Genomic DNA, 19,394 nt, shown 5'->3' with positions numbered 1-19,394 from the left:
CCAGCGTGCGGTCAGACAGGTCCACATTGGCTGTGTCCCCCAGAGCCCACTCCGCTGGCCTTGGGCTTTCTGGGTGTGGGGCTCTCTTCAGAACTGAGGTCTTCTGGGGCTGCATGGCTGCTTCTAAGCTCTGTGATTTCTACACCTTCAGTCCAGTCCGTCGGGCGAGCCCTCTGTGAGCTCTGTCTGGGCTCCCACCACTCTGCTGATGGGCCTCCGGTGCCACCCCCACCCCACGTGCCACGGCAGGCCTCAGTGGCTCTGTCTGACCTGTTCACACCATTTAAAAAAAATATTTTATTTATTTATTTGACAGAGACAGAGAGAGGGCACCAGCAGGCAGAGGGAGAGAGAGAAGCAGGCTCCCCACCAAGCAAGGAGCCTGATCCCAGGACCCCGGGATCATGACCTGAGCTGAAGGCAGACGTTTAACCCACTGAGCCATCCTGGCGTCCCCTATTCACACCATTTTAAGTGGTCTTCCTTGCCTCTCCTTCCCCTGCCGGTTGCTTTTCCCTCCTCTGGCTGATTTCTCCGTATCCTGTAAGACAGAGCTCACCTATCACGGCCTTTAGGACACCCTCCCTGACCTTCTCTTGCTGAGGCCGGGGCCTGTCTGCCCCTGGGTAGGGGCAGAGGGACGTAAGTCCCCTGGCATGTGTAAGCCCCTTGAGGGCAAGGCTTGTAACTCAGGATCCCTAAGACCCAGGAGGGATCTTGGTCCTTGGTCTGCGGCACCTCGTGTCTGTTCAGTCAGACCCCCTGCTGGGTGGTTGCCCGGCTCAGTGTCCAACGTGACCGCCTGTCCACAGCACTGTTGTTGTTTCTCTCACTCCGAGAAAGCTGATGCAGAGAAGAGCTTTTCTGTGACAAAGTGATAAGAATCTGAGTGACGGTAGGGGACTTGGCTTTTTGTTTTGTTTTGTTTTGCTTTACCTAGATGGGCAGATTTGGAAATTCTGTTTGTACTAGACTTATACAGAGGCTCAAAAAGCTTAAGCAGCTTGTCAGGGGGTCCCTCAGCCAGCAGGCGGTGAGGACTCCTTCAGCCAGGCTCCGGGCTCCAACCCCTCAGGGTTCCTATGACATCCTGCTGTCCTGCTTTAAGACATTCTCAGCAGGTTTAAATTTTTAAAAGGTAAGCAGTATTAAAAATCAGAGGAAGTGTGTAAGACCAAATTTGACATCCCTGGTATATGATAGCTATAGTAAGGGTCTTCCTTATGTTCTCCTACAGTCTTGTGACCAAATTTGTGACTATAATCCATCATATTACCAGATATTTTTTAAAAGACTTATTTATTTTAGAGAGAGAGAAAGAGAGGGAGAGCCTGGGCTGCGGAAGGGGTAGAGGGGGGAGGGAGAGGCTCCTCCAGCAGACTCCTCGCTGAGCACCGAGCAGACTGCCAGCTCGATCCCAGGACCCTGAGATTAGGCAGGATCTGAGCAGAAACCAAGAGTCGAACACGTAACCAACTGAGCCACCCAGGCGCCCTGTAGCCAGAATATTTTTAAATGCTTTAATGGATTTTTAAGCCAGTATCAGTTGGCTTTATACGTTCTTAGTGGGGAGTGGTCTAGTGCAGGAAAGTGACATTTTGGGGGGAGGTAATATCACATAGAGCAGTTTCAAGACTTTATTGTATTTTCTTATGCTTTTCAGAAATGGAATTCAGTGATTCATTTTTTATTTTATCCAGAAGGGACTTGTGCAAACTCTCTGTCTGATGTCCATTTTTTTTTCAGGTGACTTTTCAGATCACCCCTCCGTGTGCCCGTGAGAGGCATTATGAGCATTTTGGACGATGCTGTAACAAGTGTGAGCCTGGTGTGTATTTCTGAGCCCTCTTTCCTTGTTCCTCAGAAGTGGATGGGGGCTTTGATTTTATCTTTTAAATTCAAGGGATAATTTCAATGCTGCCAGCTTAAGAAAAAGCAATTGGATAGTGGCAGGGAATAATGTGTCCCTCTGAAGACAAAAACCTTTCGATAGATAAAATCCCTTAAAAGCAGTTGTAGAACCTAGTACTTAATTTATACTGGAATATGGTTTTCCAAAACACTATTTCTTGAGAAAGCATGGTTATATTTTATATATTTTAGCACTTTGCAATTCGAACTTTCAACATATAAAATGCACCTCTTATTTAAAAGTATTTTACACAAAAATTTCTTGGGGGGAATAACCATACTGGAATTGTTGCTGCTGCAAATTGCCTAAACCCTGTTATATCTTCTCCTCACACCCCTGTTGAGAGGCAGAACTGCTCACCTCCCCCCACAGCTGCTCTGCCAGAATGAGGCCAAGTGTTTCTACGGCCTCAGTGAAGTCCCGAGTCCGCAGTTTCTTCCTTACTCACTCATTGTTCTAGAAGCGGTGGTTAATTACATCCGGACATCAGGATCCTTTAGCTATTCAAGCTATAAATATTTCTCGGATATGTAGAACCAAGACCCAGTGATTGTGGGAGCATGCGTGTGTGAGTGTGTGTGAGTGTGTGTGTGTGGGGGGGGTGCGCATGCGCGTGTGCATGTGTGTGTTACTCTGGTCATTCTGTTAATTGAGGGCCCATGGTAGATGTAGGACACAGGAAGTTAACACTTCAAATTGGCAGTAGAGGGGATCTTGAAGATGGGAGCACAGGGGTACAATGAAATTCTTGCTTAGCCCCCAGGGAGCCCCTCAAAATTTTATAGGCACGTTTGAAGACCATCATCTTTTCCTTGGTCAGCAGAGGTGTGTGGTGGGAAGGGTGATCTTTTACTGAGATGAACTAAAATGTGGCTGTGACCATATAGACACAACCAACCTAGCGGAGATTATTTTTATAACAGATTTTATTTATTTGACCAAGAGAGCACAAAGAGGGGGAGGGGCAGAGGGAGAAGGAGAAGCAGACTCCCCGCTGAGCAGGGAGCCCAAGGTGGGGCTTGATCCCAGGACCCCAGGAGCGTGACCTGAGCCAGAGGCAGACGTTTAACCAACTGAGCCACCCAGGCACCTCTCGGGGAGGTTGTTTTAGCCAGCTGGGCAGCCTGAGGAGCCCATCACTGATACATGTCTCTATTCTGTGTACCAGACTGTGTTAGGGGACTTCCTAGGATCACAGTCATTTAAATGGTCTGGTAAATTGCTGTATTTCTGTTGTTATTTTAGGGGGGTATTTTTCATTCGTGCATTTTTTTTCTTCTAATTGAAGGAAAGTACATGTCTTCTAAATGCACTACTACCTCGGAAAGTGTATGCTTGCCCTGTGGCCCAGATGAATACTTAGACACCTGGAATGAGGAAGATAAGTGTCTGCTGCATAAAGTTTGTGACACAGGTGAGTCAGTCATGTCAGCAGGGAGTGTGGGGAAGTGCTATTTTTAGATACAATAGTGCTCTCTCTTTTGGAGGGTATAGGAAGAAGTCTTTGACCGTGGACCCCCAGAGGTAAGTGCTTCAGATCCCAGAAGCATTGTATTAACATTCTTCATTGAGAACCTTCTTTCTGGAATATAATTGTGTCTCAGTGTAATCACAGAGCACACGTGTTACAGTTGATAAAATCTTGCCACAATGTTTCTGTGTATGTTGTTATTTAATTTCCACAGAAACCCCACCAAGTAACCACAGTTATCCCATTTTAAAGAGGGAGAATGGGAGACCAGGAGAAGTTCGGTTACTTTTCCAAGGTCAACAAATTAGGAGCTGAACTCAAAGCCAGATCTCTCAAGACTTTTTCCTGAACCTTAAGTGTCTTCCTAACTCTACAGTTTGATCTTACAGGGGTCCTATAGTTTTTTGTTTGTTTGTTTTCTACTCCAAATTTTTTAAAATTATAATTTAATTGTAGGAATCAGAATCAAATATGTCCCTTAACCTAGAGGTACCTTTCCCTCTTTTTTTTTCTTTTTCATTTTACTCTGTTAGAGAGACCACATTGTCAGTCCTGTGGGTTACAGGAATCCTGTAGGTCACAGTCTGATTTCTGCTGGTTGCACTCCTTGGTGTCATTTAATGTATTTTTCTGTCTCCTGTATTTCCTATGAGTGGTTGTTGGATCTAGAAGGCTGGTCAGAAGCTGGTTTGTAGTTTTTATTTATTTATTTTTATTTTTTTATTTTTTTGCAAAACCGTGTCACAGTTGGCATAATCTAGTTACATCAGGGTCGTATAGAAACTGTTTATCTCTCTTCTTGTGATACGAGCAGCTGTTGACCATCATGGCCTAGACCCATTTTCATGAAGAGCTGTAGGTAGATGACCTTCTATCATTCCTCCTTCATGAATGGCTGGATACTTTATGAAGGGAAGCTTTCCTAAGCAATATCCATCTCCCTGAAGTACAATCTATATGGGAAAGGCAGAATGAATGCTTATAGCTTTATTTACCACTTTCCAAATCATAATTTGATCTCTGTGCTTTCTCCAAAGGATTTATATGACTATGATAAACTCAGCCATTCAGACATATTTGAGGTGTTTTAATCTATTACAGTTCCTAGGTGTATGGATGCTTGGATTGTCTCACCTCTTCCAGGGACCCCCCAGCCCCCAGCCCAGTCTTTGATATGACCCCAGGTGACCCTAAGAGTTTTCCTTGCTTCCAGGTTCATCCTGGACATTCCCTGCCTCAAACCTTGAATCAGTCATTTCCTTAAGAATTCGTGATTGCTTCCTGCAGAACATCTTATTTAGCAACCTCAGTCTGGGTGCTAGGGAGGTTCACTGCTACCGGACTGATCCTTGTTTATAGGTTCTTTTCAGAGGACAGAACTAGGAGTGAAGTAATTTTTTAAAACATCATAACTTTCTAGTGGGTTAGAGACAGCTGGCAGATTTTGGCCACAGAAAGTAACATGGAAACTCCACTGAGCAGAAGCATCTGATCAAATCTTTTTTCTTCCCACTGCTTAGTAATGACCTTGACTCACTGCTGTCTCCTGGAAATAAAGATTCATTCTGTCTACTGCCAAAGTTGATTAAAGCCCCAAACCTGGTACATTAAGATATTTAAAAACATGTCAGAATTGTTCACCACCACACAGGCTTGCATTCACTCACAACTAAGTGGGGCCATGGGACTAGAATTTTCCAAAGAAGTGACTGTCTGTTCTGGGTGTTAAGCACATGTTTAGGCAGAGTGGCCTCCGTGCTGCACCAGTGACCTGGGCCTCGCAGGATAGACCCAGGAGGGACACAGGAAGATTTCTCCAGGTTTGCCACGCTCTGGTCTGAAAGGAATGGGAATAGAAAACGTCCCTTCCCTGCTGGCGGTAACCTGAGACAGCAAAGGAGACAGGGTTCTGGTTTGCCTGTTTATCTGTCCCTTGGAGCTCTGTCCTAGTCCGTTCAAGCTTCTATAATAGAACAGCACAGACTGAGGGGCTGAAACAACAAACATTTATTTCTCATGGTTTGGGAGGCTGGACGTGGGGGACAGGGTGCCAGCATGGTTGGGTTCTTGGTGGGAACCTGTGTTAGGATTTCAAGACACTATTTTCTTGCTGTGTCTCCAGATGATGGAGAACAGAGAGGGAGGAAGCAAGCTCTTTACTGTCTCTTTGGTACAGGTACAAATCCCACTCGTGTGCCCTCCAACCTCATGGCCTTACCACCTCCCAAAGGCTGCACCTCCTAGGACCATCACTGGGGGTTAGGATTTCAACATGAGTTCTGAGGGGACACAAACATCACTCCATAACAGACTCCTATAAGTACTCAGGAGTCTAAGTCCATGGGTTATGGAACAATCCAGGAGCGATAGGGTCCTGTAGAGGTGGAAGGTCTGTTTCAAATAGTATTATTGTGTTTCATTGTGTGTGTGTTTGTGTGTGAGTGCAGGTTGATTCTTGTTAGTCATAGAATAATGTCAGTGTTCTGAACTAGCAAATACTAAACCATTGCTCCTAAGCGTAATACAGGGTTAGGTTCCTATGAGCCTCTGGTCACATTTTTGTGAACTGATCCACATATAAACTTGTTTTATGTGTGTTTCTGTTTAAAAATACCTTAGCAAATACTTTGATTCATTAACATTGAACTTAGAACCGACAGTGCTGTAACTCATGCCTGAACAAAGTTTATCTAACATGTATTTTGCTCATGAGACACATCACAGCCTTCTTGGTCCTGGAAACAACATACAGCACTTGAGCATTGTGACTGTGGGCCATTGTGAGCGTGGAATCACTAACAAAAAGCACAGAAATGCCCAAAATGGAGCACTAAGTAGACCACAAAAAGGAAGCTTACTTCCAGTCTAAGAGCTATAGTGAGAAGGCAGAGTGTGACCTTGTTTGACCACAGCTGAGAGTATGCACATCCAGCCCATGGCTGGAAATTTCCACCGTTCTGCATGTGTCCAAGATTGACTGCCAAAGTACCAGGAGCACTGATTTGGGGGTCACACTGAAGTGTTAGTGGGTGGGTGAAATTGCAAATAGGAGGCAACAAATAATGAAGCATGACCTCTATTTCACCAAAACTGGAAGGGGCAGGAGATTTGGGACAAGAAGGAGAGCACTTTGCTATGTGTTGTGAGAGGAGAGACAAGTAACACACGGATGACCCTAAGTAAGGGGGCGGGGGGTGGGTAATTCACTTCCAAGTGTGCCATCAGGGTGGGCCTCTGTAAACACATTCCCTTTTCTAATTACCTGTGACCCCTGTTGCCACAACTCTCGATACTCCCGTGGTCCTGCAGGATCCCAAGATGAATCCCCAGTCTCCAGAACCTACACTCCTAGGTTCAGTCTAGCATTCCTGTTCAAAATATGTCTCACATTTGCGTTTACTAAAAACCAAGAAACTGTGCGGTCTATTTTGCATTAGCCAAAAGAGCCAAGGATCCTCAACTCCCCAGTTCTTAATCCTCCTCCTAGCCTTAAAACTATTAAAAACCCACAAGACTCTCAGTTATTGGGAGTGGGGTAGAGAACCAGCCCCACTGGGATGTTTTAGCGCCAGCACAGGAAGGGGCTTCTCGAAACCTACTGTCCTGCGCAGCCAGGCTGCTGGGGAGTTGCTCGCGGGCCGGGGGTTGCGGGAGGCCGAAAGCGAGCAGCCTGAGCAGCCGTGTGTCTCTGTCTCCCGCAGGCAAGGCCCTGGTGGCGGTGGAGCCCGGCAACCGGACGGCCCCGCGGCGCTGCGCCTGCACCGCCGGCTACCACTGGAGCGCGGACTGCGACTGCTGCCGCCGCAACGCGGAGTGCGCCCCCGGCTTCGGCGCTCAGCTCCCGGGTACGGGTTCGCGTCGCGTGGCCCGAGGCCCTCGCCGAGTCGCGCGCTTCGACCAGGGTCAGAGCGGGCTTTGAGGGGCGTCCCTGCATCACTCGTGCTCCGGGGAACCCGGTGGCGCTGGGGCAGCTCCAGGAGCACCCGAGGAAGGGCCACGTGACCCTCTTCCAGGGGAATGAGAGCGCGCGGTGCACGTGCTCCCTGGAACGCTCCTCCCTCTGGGAAACCTGGGGATCCCCCCTTAGGCGGGCAGGGGTAATGCAGGGGGCCTCAGACTTTTTTTTTTTTTTTTTTTTTTTAACTGGCACACACATGCCCCCCACCCCCTTGGAAGAATTCTGAAGAGCCGTGCGCCCCTGGCAGATTTTTAAGTCGGCAGCTAACGTTTTTTATTGCCAACTTAAAGAGTTGCTAAGGAATTCGTTTCCAAGGAATTTTAACAGCAGTAACACTTTTAAAAATGGAATTCGGCGGGATCCAAACACCGTAGCAATTTGATAACACCATCATCCTTGTTAAAATGCACTCATCGTCCTTCACCGTTGCAAGATTTGTGCAGTCTCGGCCCTCCTTGGATTTGTATCCATTTCACCTTCCCCAGAGAATTTTACCCTAATGGGTTTTATGCTTGGAGGGCTTTTACTAATCACCTTTTCATGCACTTTCACATCAAAATTATGCACCCGTTTGGGATCGTAATTTAAAAAAATTTCCTGTGATTCAAGGTTCTAAGAGTTAAAACACTTCCAGACTAAGTTGTTTTACAGTTATTACAGGATTGTCAAAAAGTGCTATATTTTGCTATATTATAGTTGTAAAAGCTTTACGAACTTAATATTGAATGTTCTTTCCTGATTCATATATTCATGGTTGAATATTATTTATTGCTAAAATGTAACAGATTTCAACATTAATTCTGTTTGCACTAAATGCTGAGAAACTCGCTCACATAAATAACTGAATGGCTAAGGAAGCCTTCTGGTAGAGGAGTGTGCGTCAGTTCTTTCAACACTTTCTGAGTTACATGTCCAGAACACAGTGGTGTGACATCAGAAGCTGTTTTTATTTTTTAATTTTTAATTTTTTTGATTTTGAAGATTTTATTTATTTGACAGTGAGAGACATAGCGAGAGAGGGAACACAAGCTGGGGGAGTGAAAGAGGGAGAAGCAAGCCTCCCGCTGAGCAGGGAGCCCAACATGGGGCTCAACCCCAGGACCCAGGATCATGACCTGAGCCCCAGGCAGATGCTTAATGACTGAGGCACCCAGGTGCCCTAATAGCTGTTTTTAATCATCTCTCAGTTAAGAACTCAGTTGTGTTCTCAGTTTTGTTAAGAGTAAAGAAAGAGATATCTTTTTGCCAGAAAAGTAGTTCTTAGAGTTCTTTACCTTCCTGATTTCTGGAAAGTACCCCAAGTGGTTTTTTTCAAGGTGTAACAAATGATTATCCATACCTGTTAATCTTTCACTTAGAGGCATCTTGTTTTAACCCAAAAGACTTGGCCAGGGGTAGGAGAATTAAGATAGTATTCATTTAAATTCGTACGGAGGAAAATGTCCGTCAGAGTCTCACTGGTCCCGTCAGTCCTTATTACCAAATGTATCAACCAAACCAGATGAGCTTTCTCTTGGGAAAAGTCTGACTTGATTTTTTTTTTTTTTTTTTTAAAGAGAGAGAGAGAGAGGATTGGGGGAGAGGAGCTGAGAGAGTGAATTTTCAAGTAGACTCCCAGCTGAGGGCAGAGCCACGATCTGAGCCAAAATCAGGAGTCCAATGCTTAACCAACTGAGCCATCCAGGCGCCTCCTGATTTTTTAATTATTAAATCTCCTGATGACAGCCAACTTCCTTATGAATTTGACTCTAAGACAAGGCTAAGAGCCTTTCCGTATCGTAGTGCTCTGAATCACAGGAGCTTTGCTCTTAGCAGTATTTTGATTTGTTATGGGTTTTGTTTTGTTTGGTTTGGTTTTGGGGTTTTTTTGTTTGGTTTGGTTTTTTGTTTTGGGGGGTTTTGTTTGTTTGTTTGTTTGTTTTTTTGACATAGCAGGATTTGGAGTGGATAAGCAGCATGCCTTCTTTGTAAAATGGGAACAGGGTGATTGCGTCAGGGGGAACGGGAAAGGAGAACCTGCAGGATGCCCCTGGCAGGTCAGTGCTTCAAAGAGTTAATGGGAACTTAAGTGCATGGATTTAAGGCCCTTAAACCTACATGTAACTCGTGGCTCCTTAGGAAGTTGCTTTGTTTTTAGGGGTTACTCTTCTAGAGTGTGTTAATATTGTAAAAAGCTGTTTGAATTCATGTGAGCAGCTAGATGTTAACTGGGCTTTTGTGAAGATCATTACAAGGCGACTCAGATTACTGGATTGAGGGGGGGCACCCTGCTTACTGAGGCAATTGCAGAAATCTAGAATGCACTTCCCATTTTTGACTTTGGACCAAGAAAATGTAATTCCTTATTTTAGTGTTTTAGTTATGACAATAAATCACAGAGGCGCTACTAATTTCAAGAGTAAATTGTGGTTTGGGCACGAGTCAATTGCCTGATTATGATACCACGTGGAAGCCAATGTTCTTCTTTATTGGAATTACCAAAGGGCCATCACATGTCAGTTGCAGCGAGGCTCATAGACGTAGGAAATTGGAGACATGTCCTCCTTTGATAATGGAGTTGATGAGGAAGGTGAGAGTGCTGGAGAAAGCTTCCTAACCAGGATCAATTCCTGCTCTCACTGCCGTGGCTTGGGGCAGGGGTCCAAAATCCATTCTACCCTTGTGTTGATGTAAATAGAGTGTTAGTGGAACACAGGCACGTCTCTTTGTTTGCCTATTATCTCTCATGCTGCAAGTAATTACAGCAGAGATCAGAGGGCCCGCAAAACCTGAAATATTTATCATATGGCCCTTTCTAGAAAACATTTGCTGCCAACTCTTGATTTAAGAGAGAGATTTATAGGGGTTTATTGGGGGGGGGGTTGTTTTTGTTAATGGTTTTGTTTGAGAAAAGTGTGTTACAGTCACTCTTGTGTTCGGACTGGTAAGATTTATCTGGTCCGAAGGAGTCAGGACAGGAAGTTTGCCTTAAAGGTGAGAAAAGGACAGAAACTGACTGATATAAACTCAAAAGGCTGAAAGGGGAGGGCAGACAGGTGCCTGGTGAAAACACGGGGGATAGCAGGTGTCCCAGCTGGGAAAGAGGCTCAATGACCAGGACAGTGGCTCTGAACAGCCAAGGGGCAGTGCCTAACTCAGATACTGAGGTCAGTTACCTTGCTGAATGTAAGTCAGTAACCTCCTGCTGGGTCTGGGGGCCTTCTGAAGCCAGGAGGACCCAGAGCCATCAGCCTCAGGAGGCGAGGGTGGGAATGGAGGCCAGAGGCCCAGGGGGCAACTCCTGATCTCTGGTCCTCTGGAATATCGTCCTGGCCGATCTCTAAGTGTCTTTGTTGGTTTCGCTTGTTCTTTTGTCCATTCGTTTTTTTGACAGTGCAGCTCAACAAGGACACGATTTGCAAGCCCTGCCTGGTCGGCTACTTCTCCGACACCTTTTCGTCCACCGAGAAATGCAAACCCTGGACCAAGTAAGTGGCAACAGGGGAGCCAGGAGAGTGTGCTGAGTTCGAAACTCGACCTGCGCTGTCTCATCTAGGTTGAAACCAGACTGATCGCGTTTGGGGAGGCTTCTGCTCAAACCCATTTTCAGAATGAGAAAAAGTCTGTCAGTTTAGCAGGGGGAAAATCAACCAGGCCAACTCATCTCCAGCTTCACGGGCAACAGGAACTCTGTGTGACTTTTCAGATTTGGATGGACCAAATCTTTGACTTACAGTTGCAGCTTCTTTTGTCCTTTTCCTACCCTTAGTTACTTGAAAATGATTTACGATGTTCATTATCCTTCACTCGACACTCCCACCGCGCCACCAGTTTATTGGTCCAGAAACGTGTGTGTGTGTGTGTGTGTGTGTGTGTGTAGTGTGTGTGCATATAGAAGCCTCCTGTTTATGGAAATGTTTGCATATTCTCAACACTTTGGGTTTTTTAACATAATATATGCTAAAGGAAGCTCATTCCATATTTGTTCACTTAGATCTTTGTGGCTTCTTGTAGCTTAGAAAACTTTTGCTGCCAACTCTTGGTTTGTACCATAATTTATTTTGGTAGGGATGTACATAGAGACATACCGTAGTTTTACTTAATAATAATTTACTTAATAAATTCCCTGTAGGTAGTCGTTCCAGTAGCATCTAGTCTGTTGTGGTAAGAACTAATTCTGCAATGAATCATCTCATCTATATACTGGGTTTCACACTTAATGTGAGTGTGTGTGTATATACATATATATACATAATATGTATATATAGTGGAATTATATGTGGAATTATATTTATAGTGGAATTTTTGGGTCCTTCCATTGCATGCTTATTATTAAATACTAATATAGTCCCAATATATTTTTTAAAGATGTATTTATGTATTTATTTTAAAGGTGGGGAGGGGCTAAGGGGGAGGGAGAGAGAAAATCTTTGAGCAGACTCCCTGCTGAGTGCAGAGCCTGACATGGGGCTCGATCTCAACTACCCTGTGTTCATGACCTGAGCTAAAATCAAGAGTCAGATGTTTAACCAATGGAGCCACCCAGGTGTTCCCCACCAGGAATATATTAATTATCATTAGATATTTATTTTCTGATCCATTTATCCAGGTTTTATGTTAAAAAGATTTTTTGTGTTTTCAGCTTCAGAAGAGCTTTCGTCCAAAGTTTATCACTCAGACAAAGGCAGCTGAAGCACTTGGCATCTTCTTCACTGAAGACACAAGTGTACTCTCTTTTGGATCATAGTGTCAGAGTGGTTTTTGGAGAACCCTGGTAGTGGTTACTTTTGCTTATTCATTGGTCCACGTGTAGACAGACACCGAGGATTCAAACATGCAGGAAGACCTCTCAGTTCTCCTGGGGAAGCTAGCAATCTAGCAGAGTAGAGCCCTTTGTGCCATGTTTTCTTTTCTTTTCTTTTCTTTTAAGCAAGATTAGAAAAGCAAAGCAGTTGACTACCTTTACCTCCACAGCTGTAGCGTTCTTGGAGAGACAGAAGCACATCACGGGACTGATAAGTCAGATGTGGTTTGTAGTTCTTCTCTGCCATCTGCAAAGCCACCAAGAGGTACGTTTAAACAGAGTGGGTTGGCTGTAGCTGTGCCCGGTCTAGTCAGCAATTCTAGATTTCTCCTGAACTACATGCTTTGTCTGAAGGGGTTCACAGGTCCCTCATCATCCCATTTAATCCATGGTCACTTTTATCAGTATTTTAACTCCAGATATGTTGTTTATTTGGAAATTTCCACTCTGAAGTGGATAACTAATAAAGTATATATATATACAAAAAGAAAGAAAGAACAGAAATGGAGCTACAAACATGAATTAAAATACCCCAGTGTGGCAGGATTGTGGAGGGCCCAGTCAGGGTGTTTGTGGGAGATTTGGGTCACCAACCAGAGTTAGAATATAGCTAGCGGTTTACATGGCACATTTTGTAGATCAAGTTAACCTGAGCCTAACAGAGTTGACAGTTCATGGTGGAGGCTGATTGTCCAGGGGCGTGAGATGGTGAGAGGTGGGTCCCGACATGGCAGTGCTGGAAACGGAGACATGGCAGGAAGAACCCAGGCCACAGATTACTAGGGTTAATGAACTAAGAACATCAAACGCTTAGATTTTGACATTTTGGGAAATAGGAGGGTATCTAAGCATTCTGGATATGGGGTTACACAGAGTAGCCTATAAGAAAGAGCATTTAAAAAGATAACATTGAAAATAAGAGAGGGAATAGAAAGTTATTTTTTCTTTTTTTAAAAAAGGTTTTATTTATTTGACAGATATCACAAGTAGGCACAGAGGTGGGGGGGGCGGTGCGGGGAAGCAGGCTCCCCGCTGAGCATAGAGCCCCATGTGGGGCTCGATCCTAGAATCCTGGGATCATGACCTGAGCCAAAGGCAGAGGCTTTAACCCACTAAGCCATCCCGGCACCCCCAAAGGTTTTTTTTTTTTTTTAAACAAAAGTGAAGATAGAGAATTAATTACTCTTTAACCCCTTTTTCTCATTGTCTTTCAATACAGAGCCCCTGATTTACTTGCCCAGTTTAATTATTCTGCTTCTCTTCTTCTCCGTGGCTTTGGTTGCCGCTGTCATCTTTGGTGTTTACTATAAGAAAAAAGGGAAAGCACTAACAGGTACTGTGTCCATGCTGGTTTTCTGAAAATTAAGCTTAAAGAAAGGAGATACATTTCTAGATATGTGTGCCTCTCACTACCTCTGGTGACCCCCCTTGAGTAAGGATCTCTGTGTGATTGCGGTTAAACTAAGAAGAAATACCCTTTATACCTAATTCATTGTTCTCCAGTCAAAGAAATAAACAAAAACCTGTGGTGCCTGTTGATGTGTAAGCACACAGAATATGCTGGGTTCGGAACACGGATGCCTCGTAAGCTGTGTGTTCCCGTTGGGGAGGTCAGGCACCATCAGTGTGAGCAGGTCACCTCTATCCAGGAATACCAATGGGTTTAACGTCACGACGTATTTGACATTTACATGAAGCTAACAGAGTGTCATTTTTTCCAAGATTTTATTTATTTATTCATTTGAGAGAGAGAGAGAGCACGAGCAGGAGGAGGAGGAGGGCACAGAGCAGGAAAAGCAGGCTCCCTGCTGAGCAGGGAGCCCCATGTGGCGCTCGAGCCCAGGACCCTGAGATCATGAGCTGAGCCGAAGGCAGAGGCTTTAACCCACTGAGCTACCCCAAGAGCATCATTTTAAAGAAAGGGTTCCTCGAGAGATTTCGTCATGCTTTTGTGGTCAGCTCTTCTCCTCCAGGAGCACTGCTGTCTCGTTATCCGTTCTCCCCTTCTGGCTGCGCAGGGTAGCACGTCCACCTCCGCCTCGCTGTGACGTGATCAGGTCTCCTGCGTCCCGGGCGTGGACTTCTGAAAGCCTGCCTCTCGTGCTCTTAACCCCCAGTGGCACGCTATGTACTCCTGGGCCGGCAGAGGTTTTTAAAGAGGGAAGATGCTGTTTGAAGACGGCCGTGTGAAGCAGAGAACAGTGTTAAATGGCTTTTGTTCAAGAGTTGACTCATTATTGAGTAGTTTTATTTAATGCCACTCCACTTCCCTAGCCACCTGCTAACTAGGGATTAGAAACTGCACGGTCCGACGAGGCTCGCTGGTGGTGTCCTGTTTATGTGGGATACACAGAGTTATGATTATTATTATTTTTTTTTTGTCTCTACAATCATCTCTTCCTGCCATATCTTATCAGTGAGAAGGACAATGGGCCTACCAGTTACTGAATCAAGATGTAGAGCTGTTAGCCCTTTCATTATCCATTCGTGGGGGGCCCCAGTTTATTGGCCCCCTGGGGCAGAACCGGCCCTGGGAGCTCCTTACTGAGTGGCACAGTGAGTGCCCTTGTCGAGGAAGCGGCCAGGGCAGCAGGGAGCCCCCAGCCTGAGGCCAAGGACTGCAAGAGAAGTTGCAGAACTGCAGACCAGCAGATGACGGGGTCGTCTCAACTTGGGGCCAGCAAGGGCCTCCCAGAGGAGACCAGGAGCTGAGTATGAAAGCCGGTTGGAACGGGCTAAGGTTTGCGCAGCTGGACGGAAAGCCAGAGCCAGCGTGAGACAACACAGGAGAGGAGGCGTGGCCAGATGACGCAGCCCCCCAGGCTTGGTTAGGGAGTTTGCTCTTGGTGCTTCGCAAACAGAAGGAAAACTAGCCCTCTGGTTGTAGGATAGAAAAGAAATTCAGGGGTACAGTAAGACTGGATGGAGACACACGAGTCGGGAGGATGTTTGCTGTCGTCCAGGAGAGAGATGAGCTTAGTAATTATGAATATCTCCTCGTGCACAAGTGTCATCTTTTTACTATCATTTGAGATTATCTGGTACGGATCCCTACAAGGGAAGAGCGACAAGTTTCCCTTAATTTGGGGTAACTTTATGTGATTTCAAAACTAGAGAAAGGAAGCAAGAATAGTAACAAAGATGATAACAACAGCTGACATAGATTGAACATTTATTCTGTACCAGCCCCACTTAATGTACTCACGACATCACAGCAGCCCCACGAGGCAGGCACCGCTCTCTCCCCTTTCATGATGAAGAAACGGAGACTCAGAGAAATGACATGAACTGGGCAAGGTCAGGGGATACAGATCATCAGCTGAGACTGTGACCTGATTATCTTCTGGAGCATGGACGGCCTCCTGCTTCCATGTTTGTAGTGAATTCAGCATCAAATAGTCAGTGGAAGAGGGGGGGAAACTTTTATGTTTGTAGAACAGAAATTCATAGATTTTTTTTCAGTTCGTAGATTTGACTTTTTTAAAGTTACATCAGTTCTGCTTTTTTTTAAAAAAAATAAAGAGTTTATTTATTTATTTGAGAGACAGAGATCACGAGTAGGCAGAGAAGCAGGCAGAGAGAGAGGAGGAAGCAGGCTCCCTGCAGAGCAGAGAGCCCGATGCAGGGCTTGATCCCAGGACCCTGAGATCATGACTGAGCCAAAGCAGTTGTGCCTTTTTTTTTTTTTTTTTTAATTTTATTTAGTTATTTATTTGAGAGAGCGAGCATGAGCAGGGGGGAGGCAGAGGGAGAAGCAGACTACCCCCTGAGCAGGGAGCCCCACCTGGAGCTCCATCCCAGGACTAGGAGATCATGACCGGAGCCTAAGGCAGCCGCTTAAACTGACTAAGCCACCCAAATGCCCCCATCACTTCTGTTTTTAAAACTTAATGGAGACGTGCATTGTGGATGCTACAGAACGTACCTTTTCTCCTGGGAAGCAACAGGGTATAGTGGAAAAGGATTGGGGGCCCCCGGCACTCAGTGGGGTCTGACTGCCTTCCGGCCGGGGACTGCACTCTTCTTGGTCGTACATGTGTACATCCGTATGAGCCGGTTTCCTGGAAGGGCAGTGCCCTAGGCCTGTGTCTTCATCATTGCCCGGCAGTGCCTAGCTCCGTCCTGCCCTCCTAGTCACGGGAAAGTGGTGAAGGGAGTGGGGATGCGTCCAGCTCTGAGTGTGCCCAGAGGAATTGCGTGCAACAGTAGTGGAGGATACTTTGCTTTCCATAGATCAGAAGGTTCTGTTTGGGGGAGGAGGAGTCTTTGAATTGGTTGATTTTTCTTTTAAATGTTTTCACTCGCAGGGACTCTCCCCAAAAGACTTTCAGAGGATCGTGTTTAAAGAGATATTGAGCTGGCATAGTGATCGATAATACTGAATTAGACGAAGTAATATGAAGTTCTTATCCTTACTTTGTTTTTCTAGCTAATCTGTGGCACTGGGTCAATGAGGCTTGCGGCCGCCTAAGTGGAAATAAGGTAAATTGAAATCTTAAGAGCCTCCTTAACACCCTTTTAATGGTTTAGGCCAATGTGGCTGTTATCAGTCAAACCTCGAGCCCCGCTGTAAACAGGGTGCTTCCTTGAGGGATGGAACTTCGAATCCCAGGACTGATCCCCACCCTCAAAGGCCAAGTGGGCGCCCGTGGTAAATGCTCTTTTCTTTGTATTTCCTTCCCCATCGTATCCGTGAGCATAATTATTCATGTTGTAGTTCCAGCGCCAATCTTGATTGCCTGGGACAGGTGCCAAGCAGGAAGGAGCTGCCATGTCCCTCCAGTCTTTAGTTATTTTGGTGACTTTTCATTTTGATATAATCAAAATTATAGAAAAGCAGTAGGAATAGTACCAAAAAAACCCCAAAACCCAACCTCCCCCACACCCTAAACTCAGACCCACCAAGTGCTCACACTATCACAGTGCAGTACCGTTTGCTATCTCTAAGTGTGTCTGTGTGTGTTTTTATTCAGGGACTATTTTAAAGTGAATGACAGACATCATGCTCCTGTACCCTTAAATACTTCCGTGTGGATTTCTTGAGAAAAAGCACATTCTCCTATATAACCATAGTACATGTATCAAAATCAAGATAGTTAATCATGATACAAACTATTATCTGATCCACATGTGATATTAAAAATGTCTTTGATTATCCCATCATGTTCCACAGATCTATTGTCTGCGGTATAAAGATAGATACCGCAGGCAATAGATATATTTAAATATATATTTACATTTTAAATATATATATTTAAATATATATTTAAATATATATATTTAAATACATTTTATACATTTTATACATATATTTATACATTTTAAATATATATTTAAATATATAGAATTTAAAATGTAAATTTTAAACCACGAGGTCATCTGATTCTTCCAGGTCCAGTTCCAACACCACGGGATTCATTCGGTCTCTCCCTTACCTGGATATGAATCTTCCTTCTCCAACAGGACGAAGCCTGGTTCCTGTTATTCTCAATATATTTACTCAATTCCTCAATGCCAGAATACACAGAAAGTAGTTTCAGAATGTTTGAACTGTACTACAGAAAAAAACAAAACTGCTAACTAGAGTTCCTTTTTTGTTTACTTTTTTTTTTTTTAATTTAGATTGAATATATGGTCAAAATACCGTGTTGTAAAGTTACTTGAGTTTTGCTTCAGTGTGAACACGCTATTCATTTGAAATGCAGTTTGATTCTCTGGTTCCCATATTCTATTTCAGGGTTCTCCCTGACTCTGTAATCTTAAATAACACAAATAAAGTGCCATAAGGAGGTTTCCATCTATACTTGTTGTGGTGGAAATAATTACTCTAAACCATCTCCAGGCATGTTTAGCAGAAACATGTTCTAATAACTCTGGGCATTAATACTTCTGCCTTCTGAATTTACCTCAGCAGGAGTCCTCAGGCAACAATTTCAGCAGCACTCCTAGGGAGGCCTCTAGTCAGCGTGAAATTTGTGATGGTGTCTTACTGCTGACTCTGGAAGAGAAGATGTTCTCTGAAGATCTGTGCTGTCCCGACGGTGGCAGTCTCTGTGCAGCGGCGTGTGCAGGCGGCGGGCCTGGTGCACAAGGCCAGGAGGCCGGGATGCTCACCCTGGTCAGCGAGATCGAGGGGGACCCCTTCCGACAGATTCCCATGGAAGACGAGTATGTGGACAGGCCCTCCCAGACCCCAGACTCTTCTTTGCTGTTCCTCACCCAGCCTGGGAGCAAGTCCACCCCGCCTTTCCCCGAGCCCCTGGAGGTGGGGGAGAATGACAGTTTAAGCCAGTGCTTCACTGGGACAGACTGCCTGGCCGATTCTGAGAGCGGCCACTTCGCAGAGCCCCTGGGCAGGACTGACTGGACTCCCGTGGCCTCCGAAAAGTACTTGCAAAAAGAAGTGGAGGGCGGCCACTGCCCGCCCTGGGCAGCCAGCGCCAGCTCGGCCGATGGCTGCGCAAACTGCGGAAACCCGGCCTGGGAGGCCCGGCACCCCCTCCTGGCTTCGGCGAGCAGCGGCCCCTGGCCCCAGTGTGCCTACGGCATGGGCCTCCCGCCCCAGGACGCCGCGGACGGGGCGGACCAGCCCGCCGACGGGGCGGACGCCCGGCTTCCCGGAGCCGCGAGGGGAGGGCCCGGGTCCGGGAGCGCCCCCGGTGACCCGCCGCCTGCCTCTGGTAAGTGATGCTCCTGGTGTGTCTCTTGCTTTGGAGACAAGAGGCCTGTTCCTGGGGCAGCGTCTGGAGGCCAGTGTCCCAGACCGTCTGGGGAAGGACGCCAACGCGGGGCAGATTCCCCTGGAACCTTTTCTCCTGATAGGCTTCTTGGCAGGGTGGGTTTTGATTGAACGCCCATGTGCAGTCTGTGAACTGTGACCCTGCCCCACCCCAGGGGGTGTCTGTTCGCTGCCCCGCGCCCAGCACCCACCGTCCGCTTCCCTGTGCCCCGCGCCCCGCACCCAGCACCCACTGTCCGCTCTCCCGCACCCAGCACCCACCCTCCGAAGGCAGCGTGGACGTCGGGGTTGCTGACGTTGAGGTGTTCCCTCAGATCGCTGGGGTTTGGTGTTGTTTTTAAAGCAGCCTCTACCTCAGATCTCCTCTGAGAAAGCCTTTATGATGGTCAGGGGGACAAACAGCATCGTTTGGTTCATCCTTAATTAATGAGCTTTTATTCAGAGTAGCTTGTGGGTTCTATACCTAATTAACGATGCAGTAAAACTGTCCTCAAATGCTCTGTAGGCGAAGCCCCTTTTACAAGCGCCGCC

General features: G+C 46.0%; 1 protein-coding gene across 5 annotated transcripts in view; it reads left to right on the top strand.

Annotated features, from left to right (window-relative positions):
- Window positions 1-19,394, top strand: part of TNFRSF11A (TNF receptor superfamily member 11a) — a 49,525-nt gene that overhangs the window by 19,066 nt on the left and 11,065 nt on the right. For 2 of the 5 annotated variants that reach the window (XM_059139115.1, XM_059139117.1), the window contains exons 2-9: window positions 1,747-1,828; window positions 3,201-3,326; window positions 7,085-7,228; window positions 10,715-10,808; window positions 12,295-12,389; window positions 13,344-13,457; window positions 16,554-16,606; window positions 18,036-18,804. In XM_059139115.1, coding sequence (XP_058995098.1) covers window positions 1,747-1,828; window positions 3,201-3,326; window positions 7,085-7,228; window positions 10,715-10,808; window positions 12,295-12,389; window positions 13,344-13,457; window positions 16,554-16,606; window positions 18,036-18,804 — 1,477 coding nt within the window. Of the gene's footprint in view, window positions 1-1,746; window positions 1,829-3,200; window positions 3,327-7,084; window positions 7,229-9,003; window positions 9,378-10,714; window positions 10,809-12,294; window positions 12,390-13,343; window positions 13,458-16,553; window positions 16,607-18,035; window positions 18,805-19,394 lie in introns of those variants that run through there. The other 3 variants (XM_059139116.1, XM_059139119.1, XM_059139118.1) reach the window with 3 other exon arrangements.

This window comes from Mustela lutreola, chromosome 11 (genome assembly GCF_030435805.1).
Source record: "Mustela lutreola isolate mMusLut2 chromosome 11, mMusLut2.pri, whole genome shotgun sequence".
NCBI lineage: Eukaryota > Metazoa > Chordata > Mammalia > Carnivora > Mustelidae > Mustela > Mustela lutreola.
Note: the sequence above shows the minus strand (reverse complement) of the source record. Positions and strands in the feature narration are given on the sequence as shown.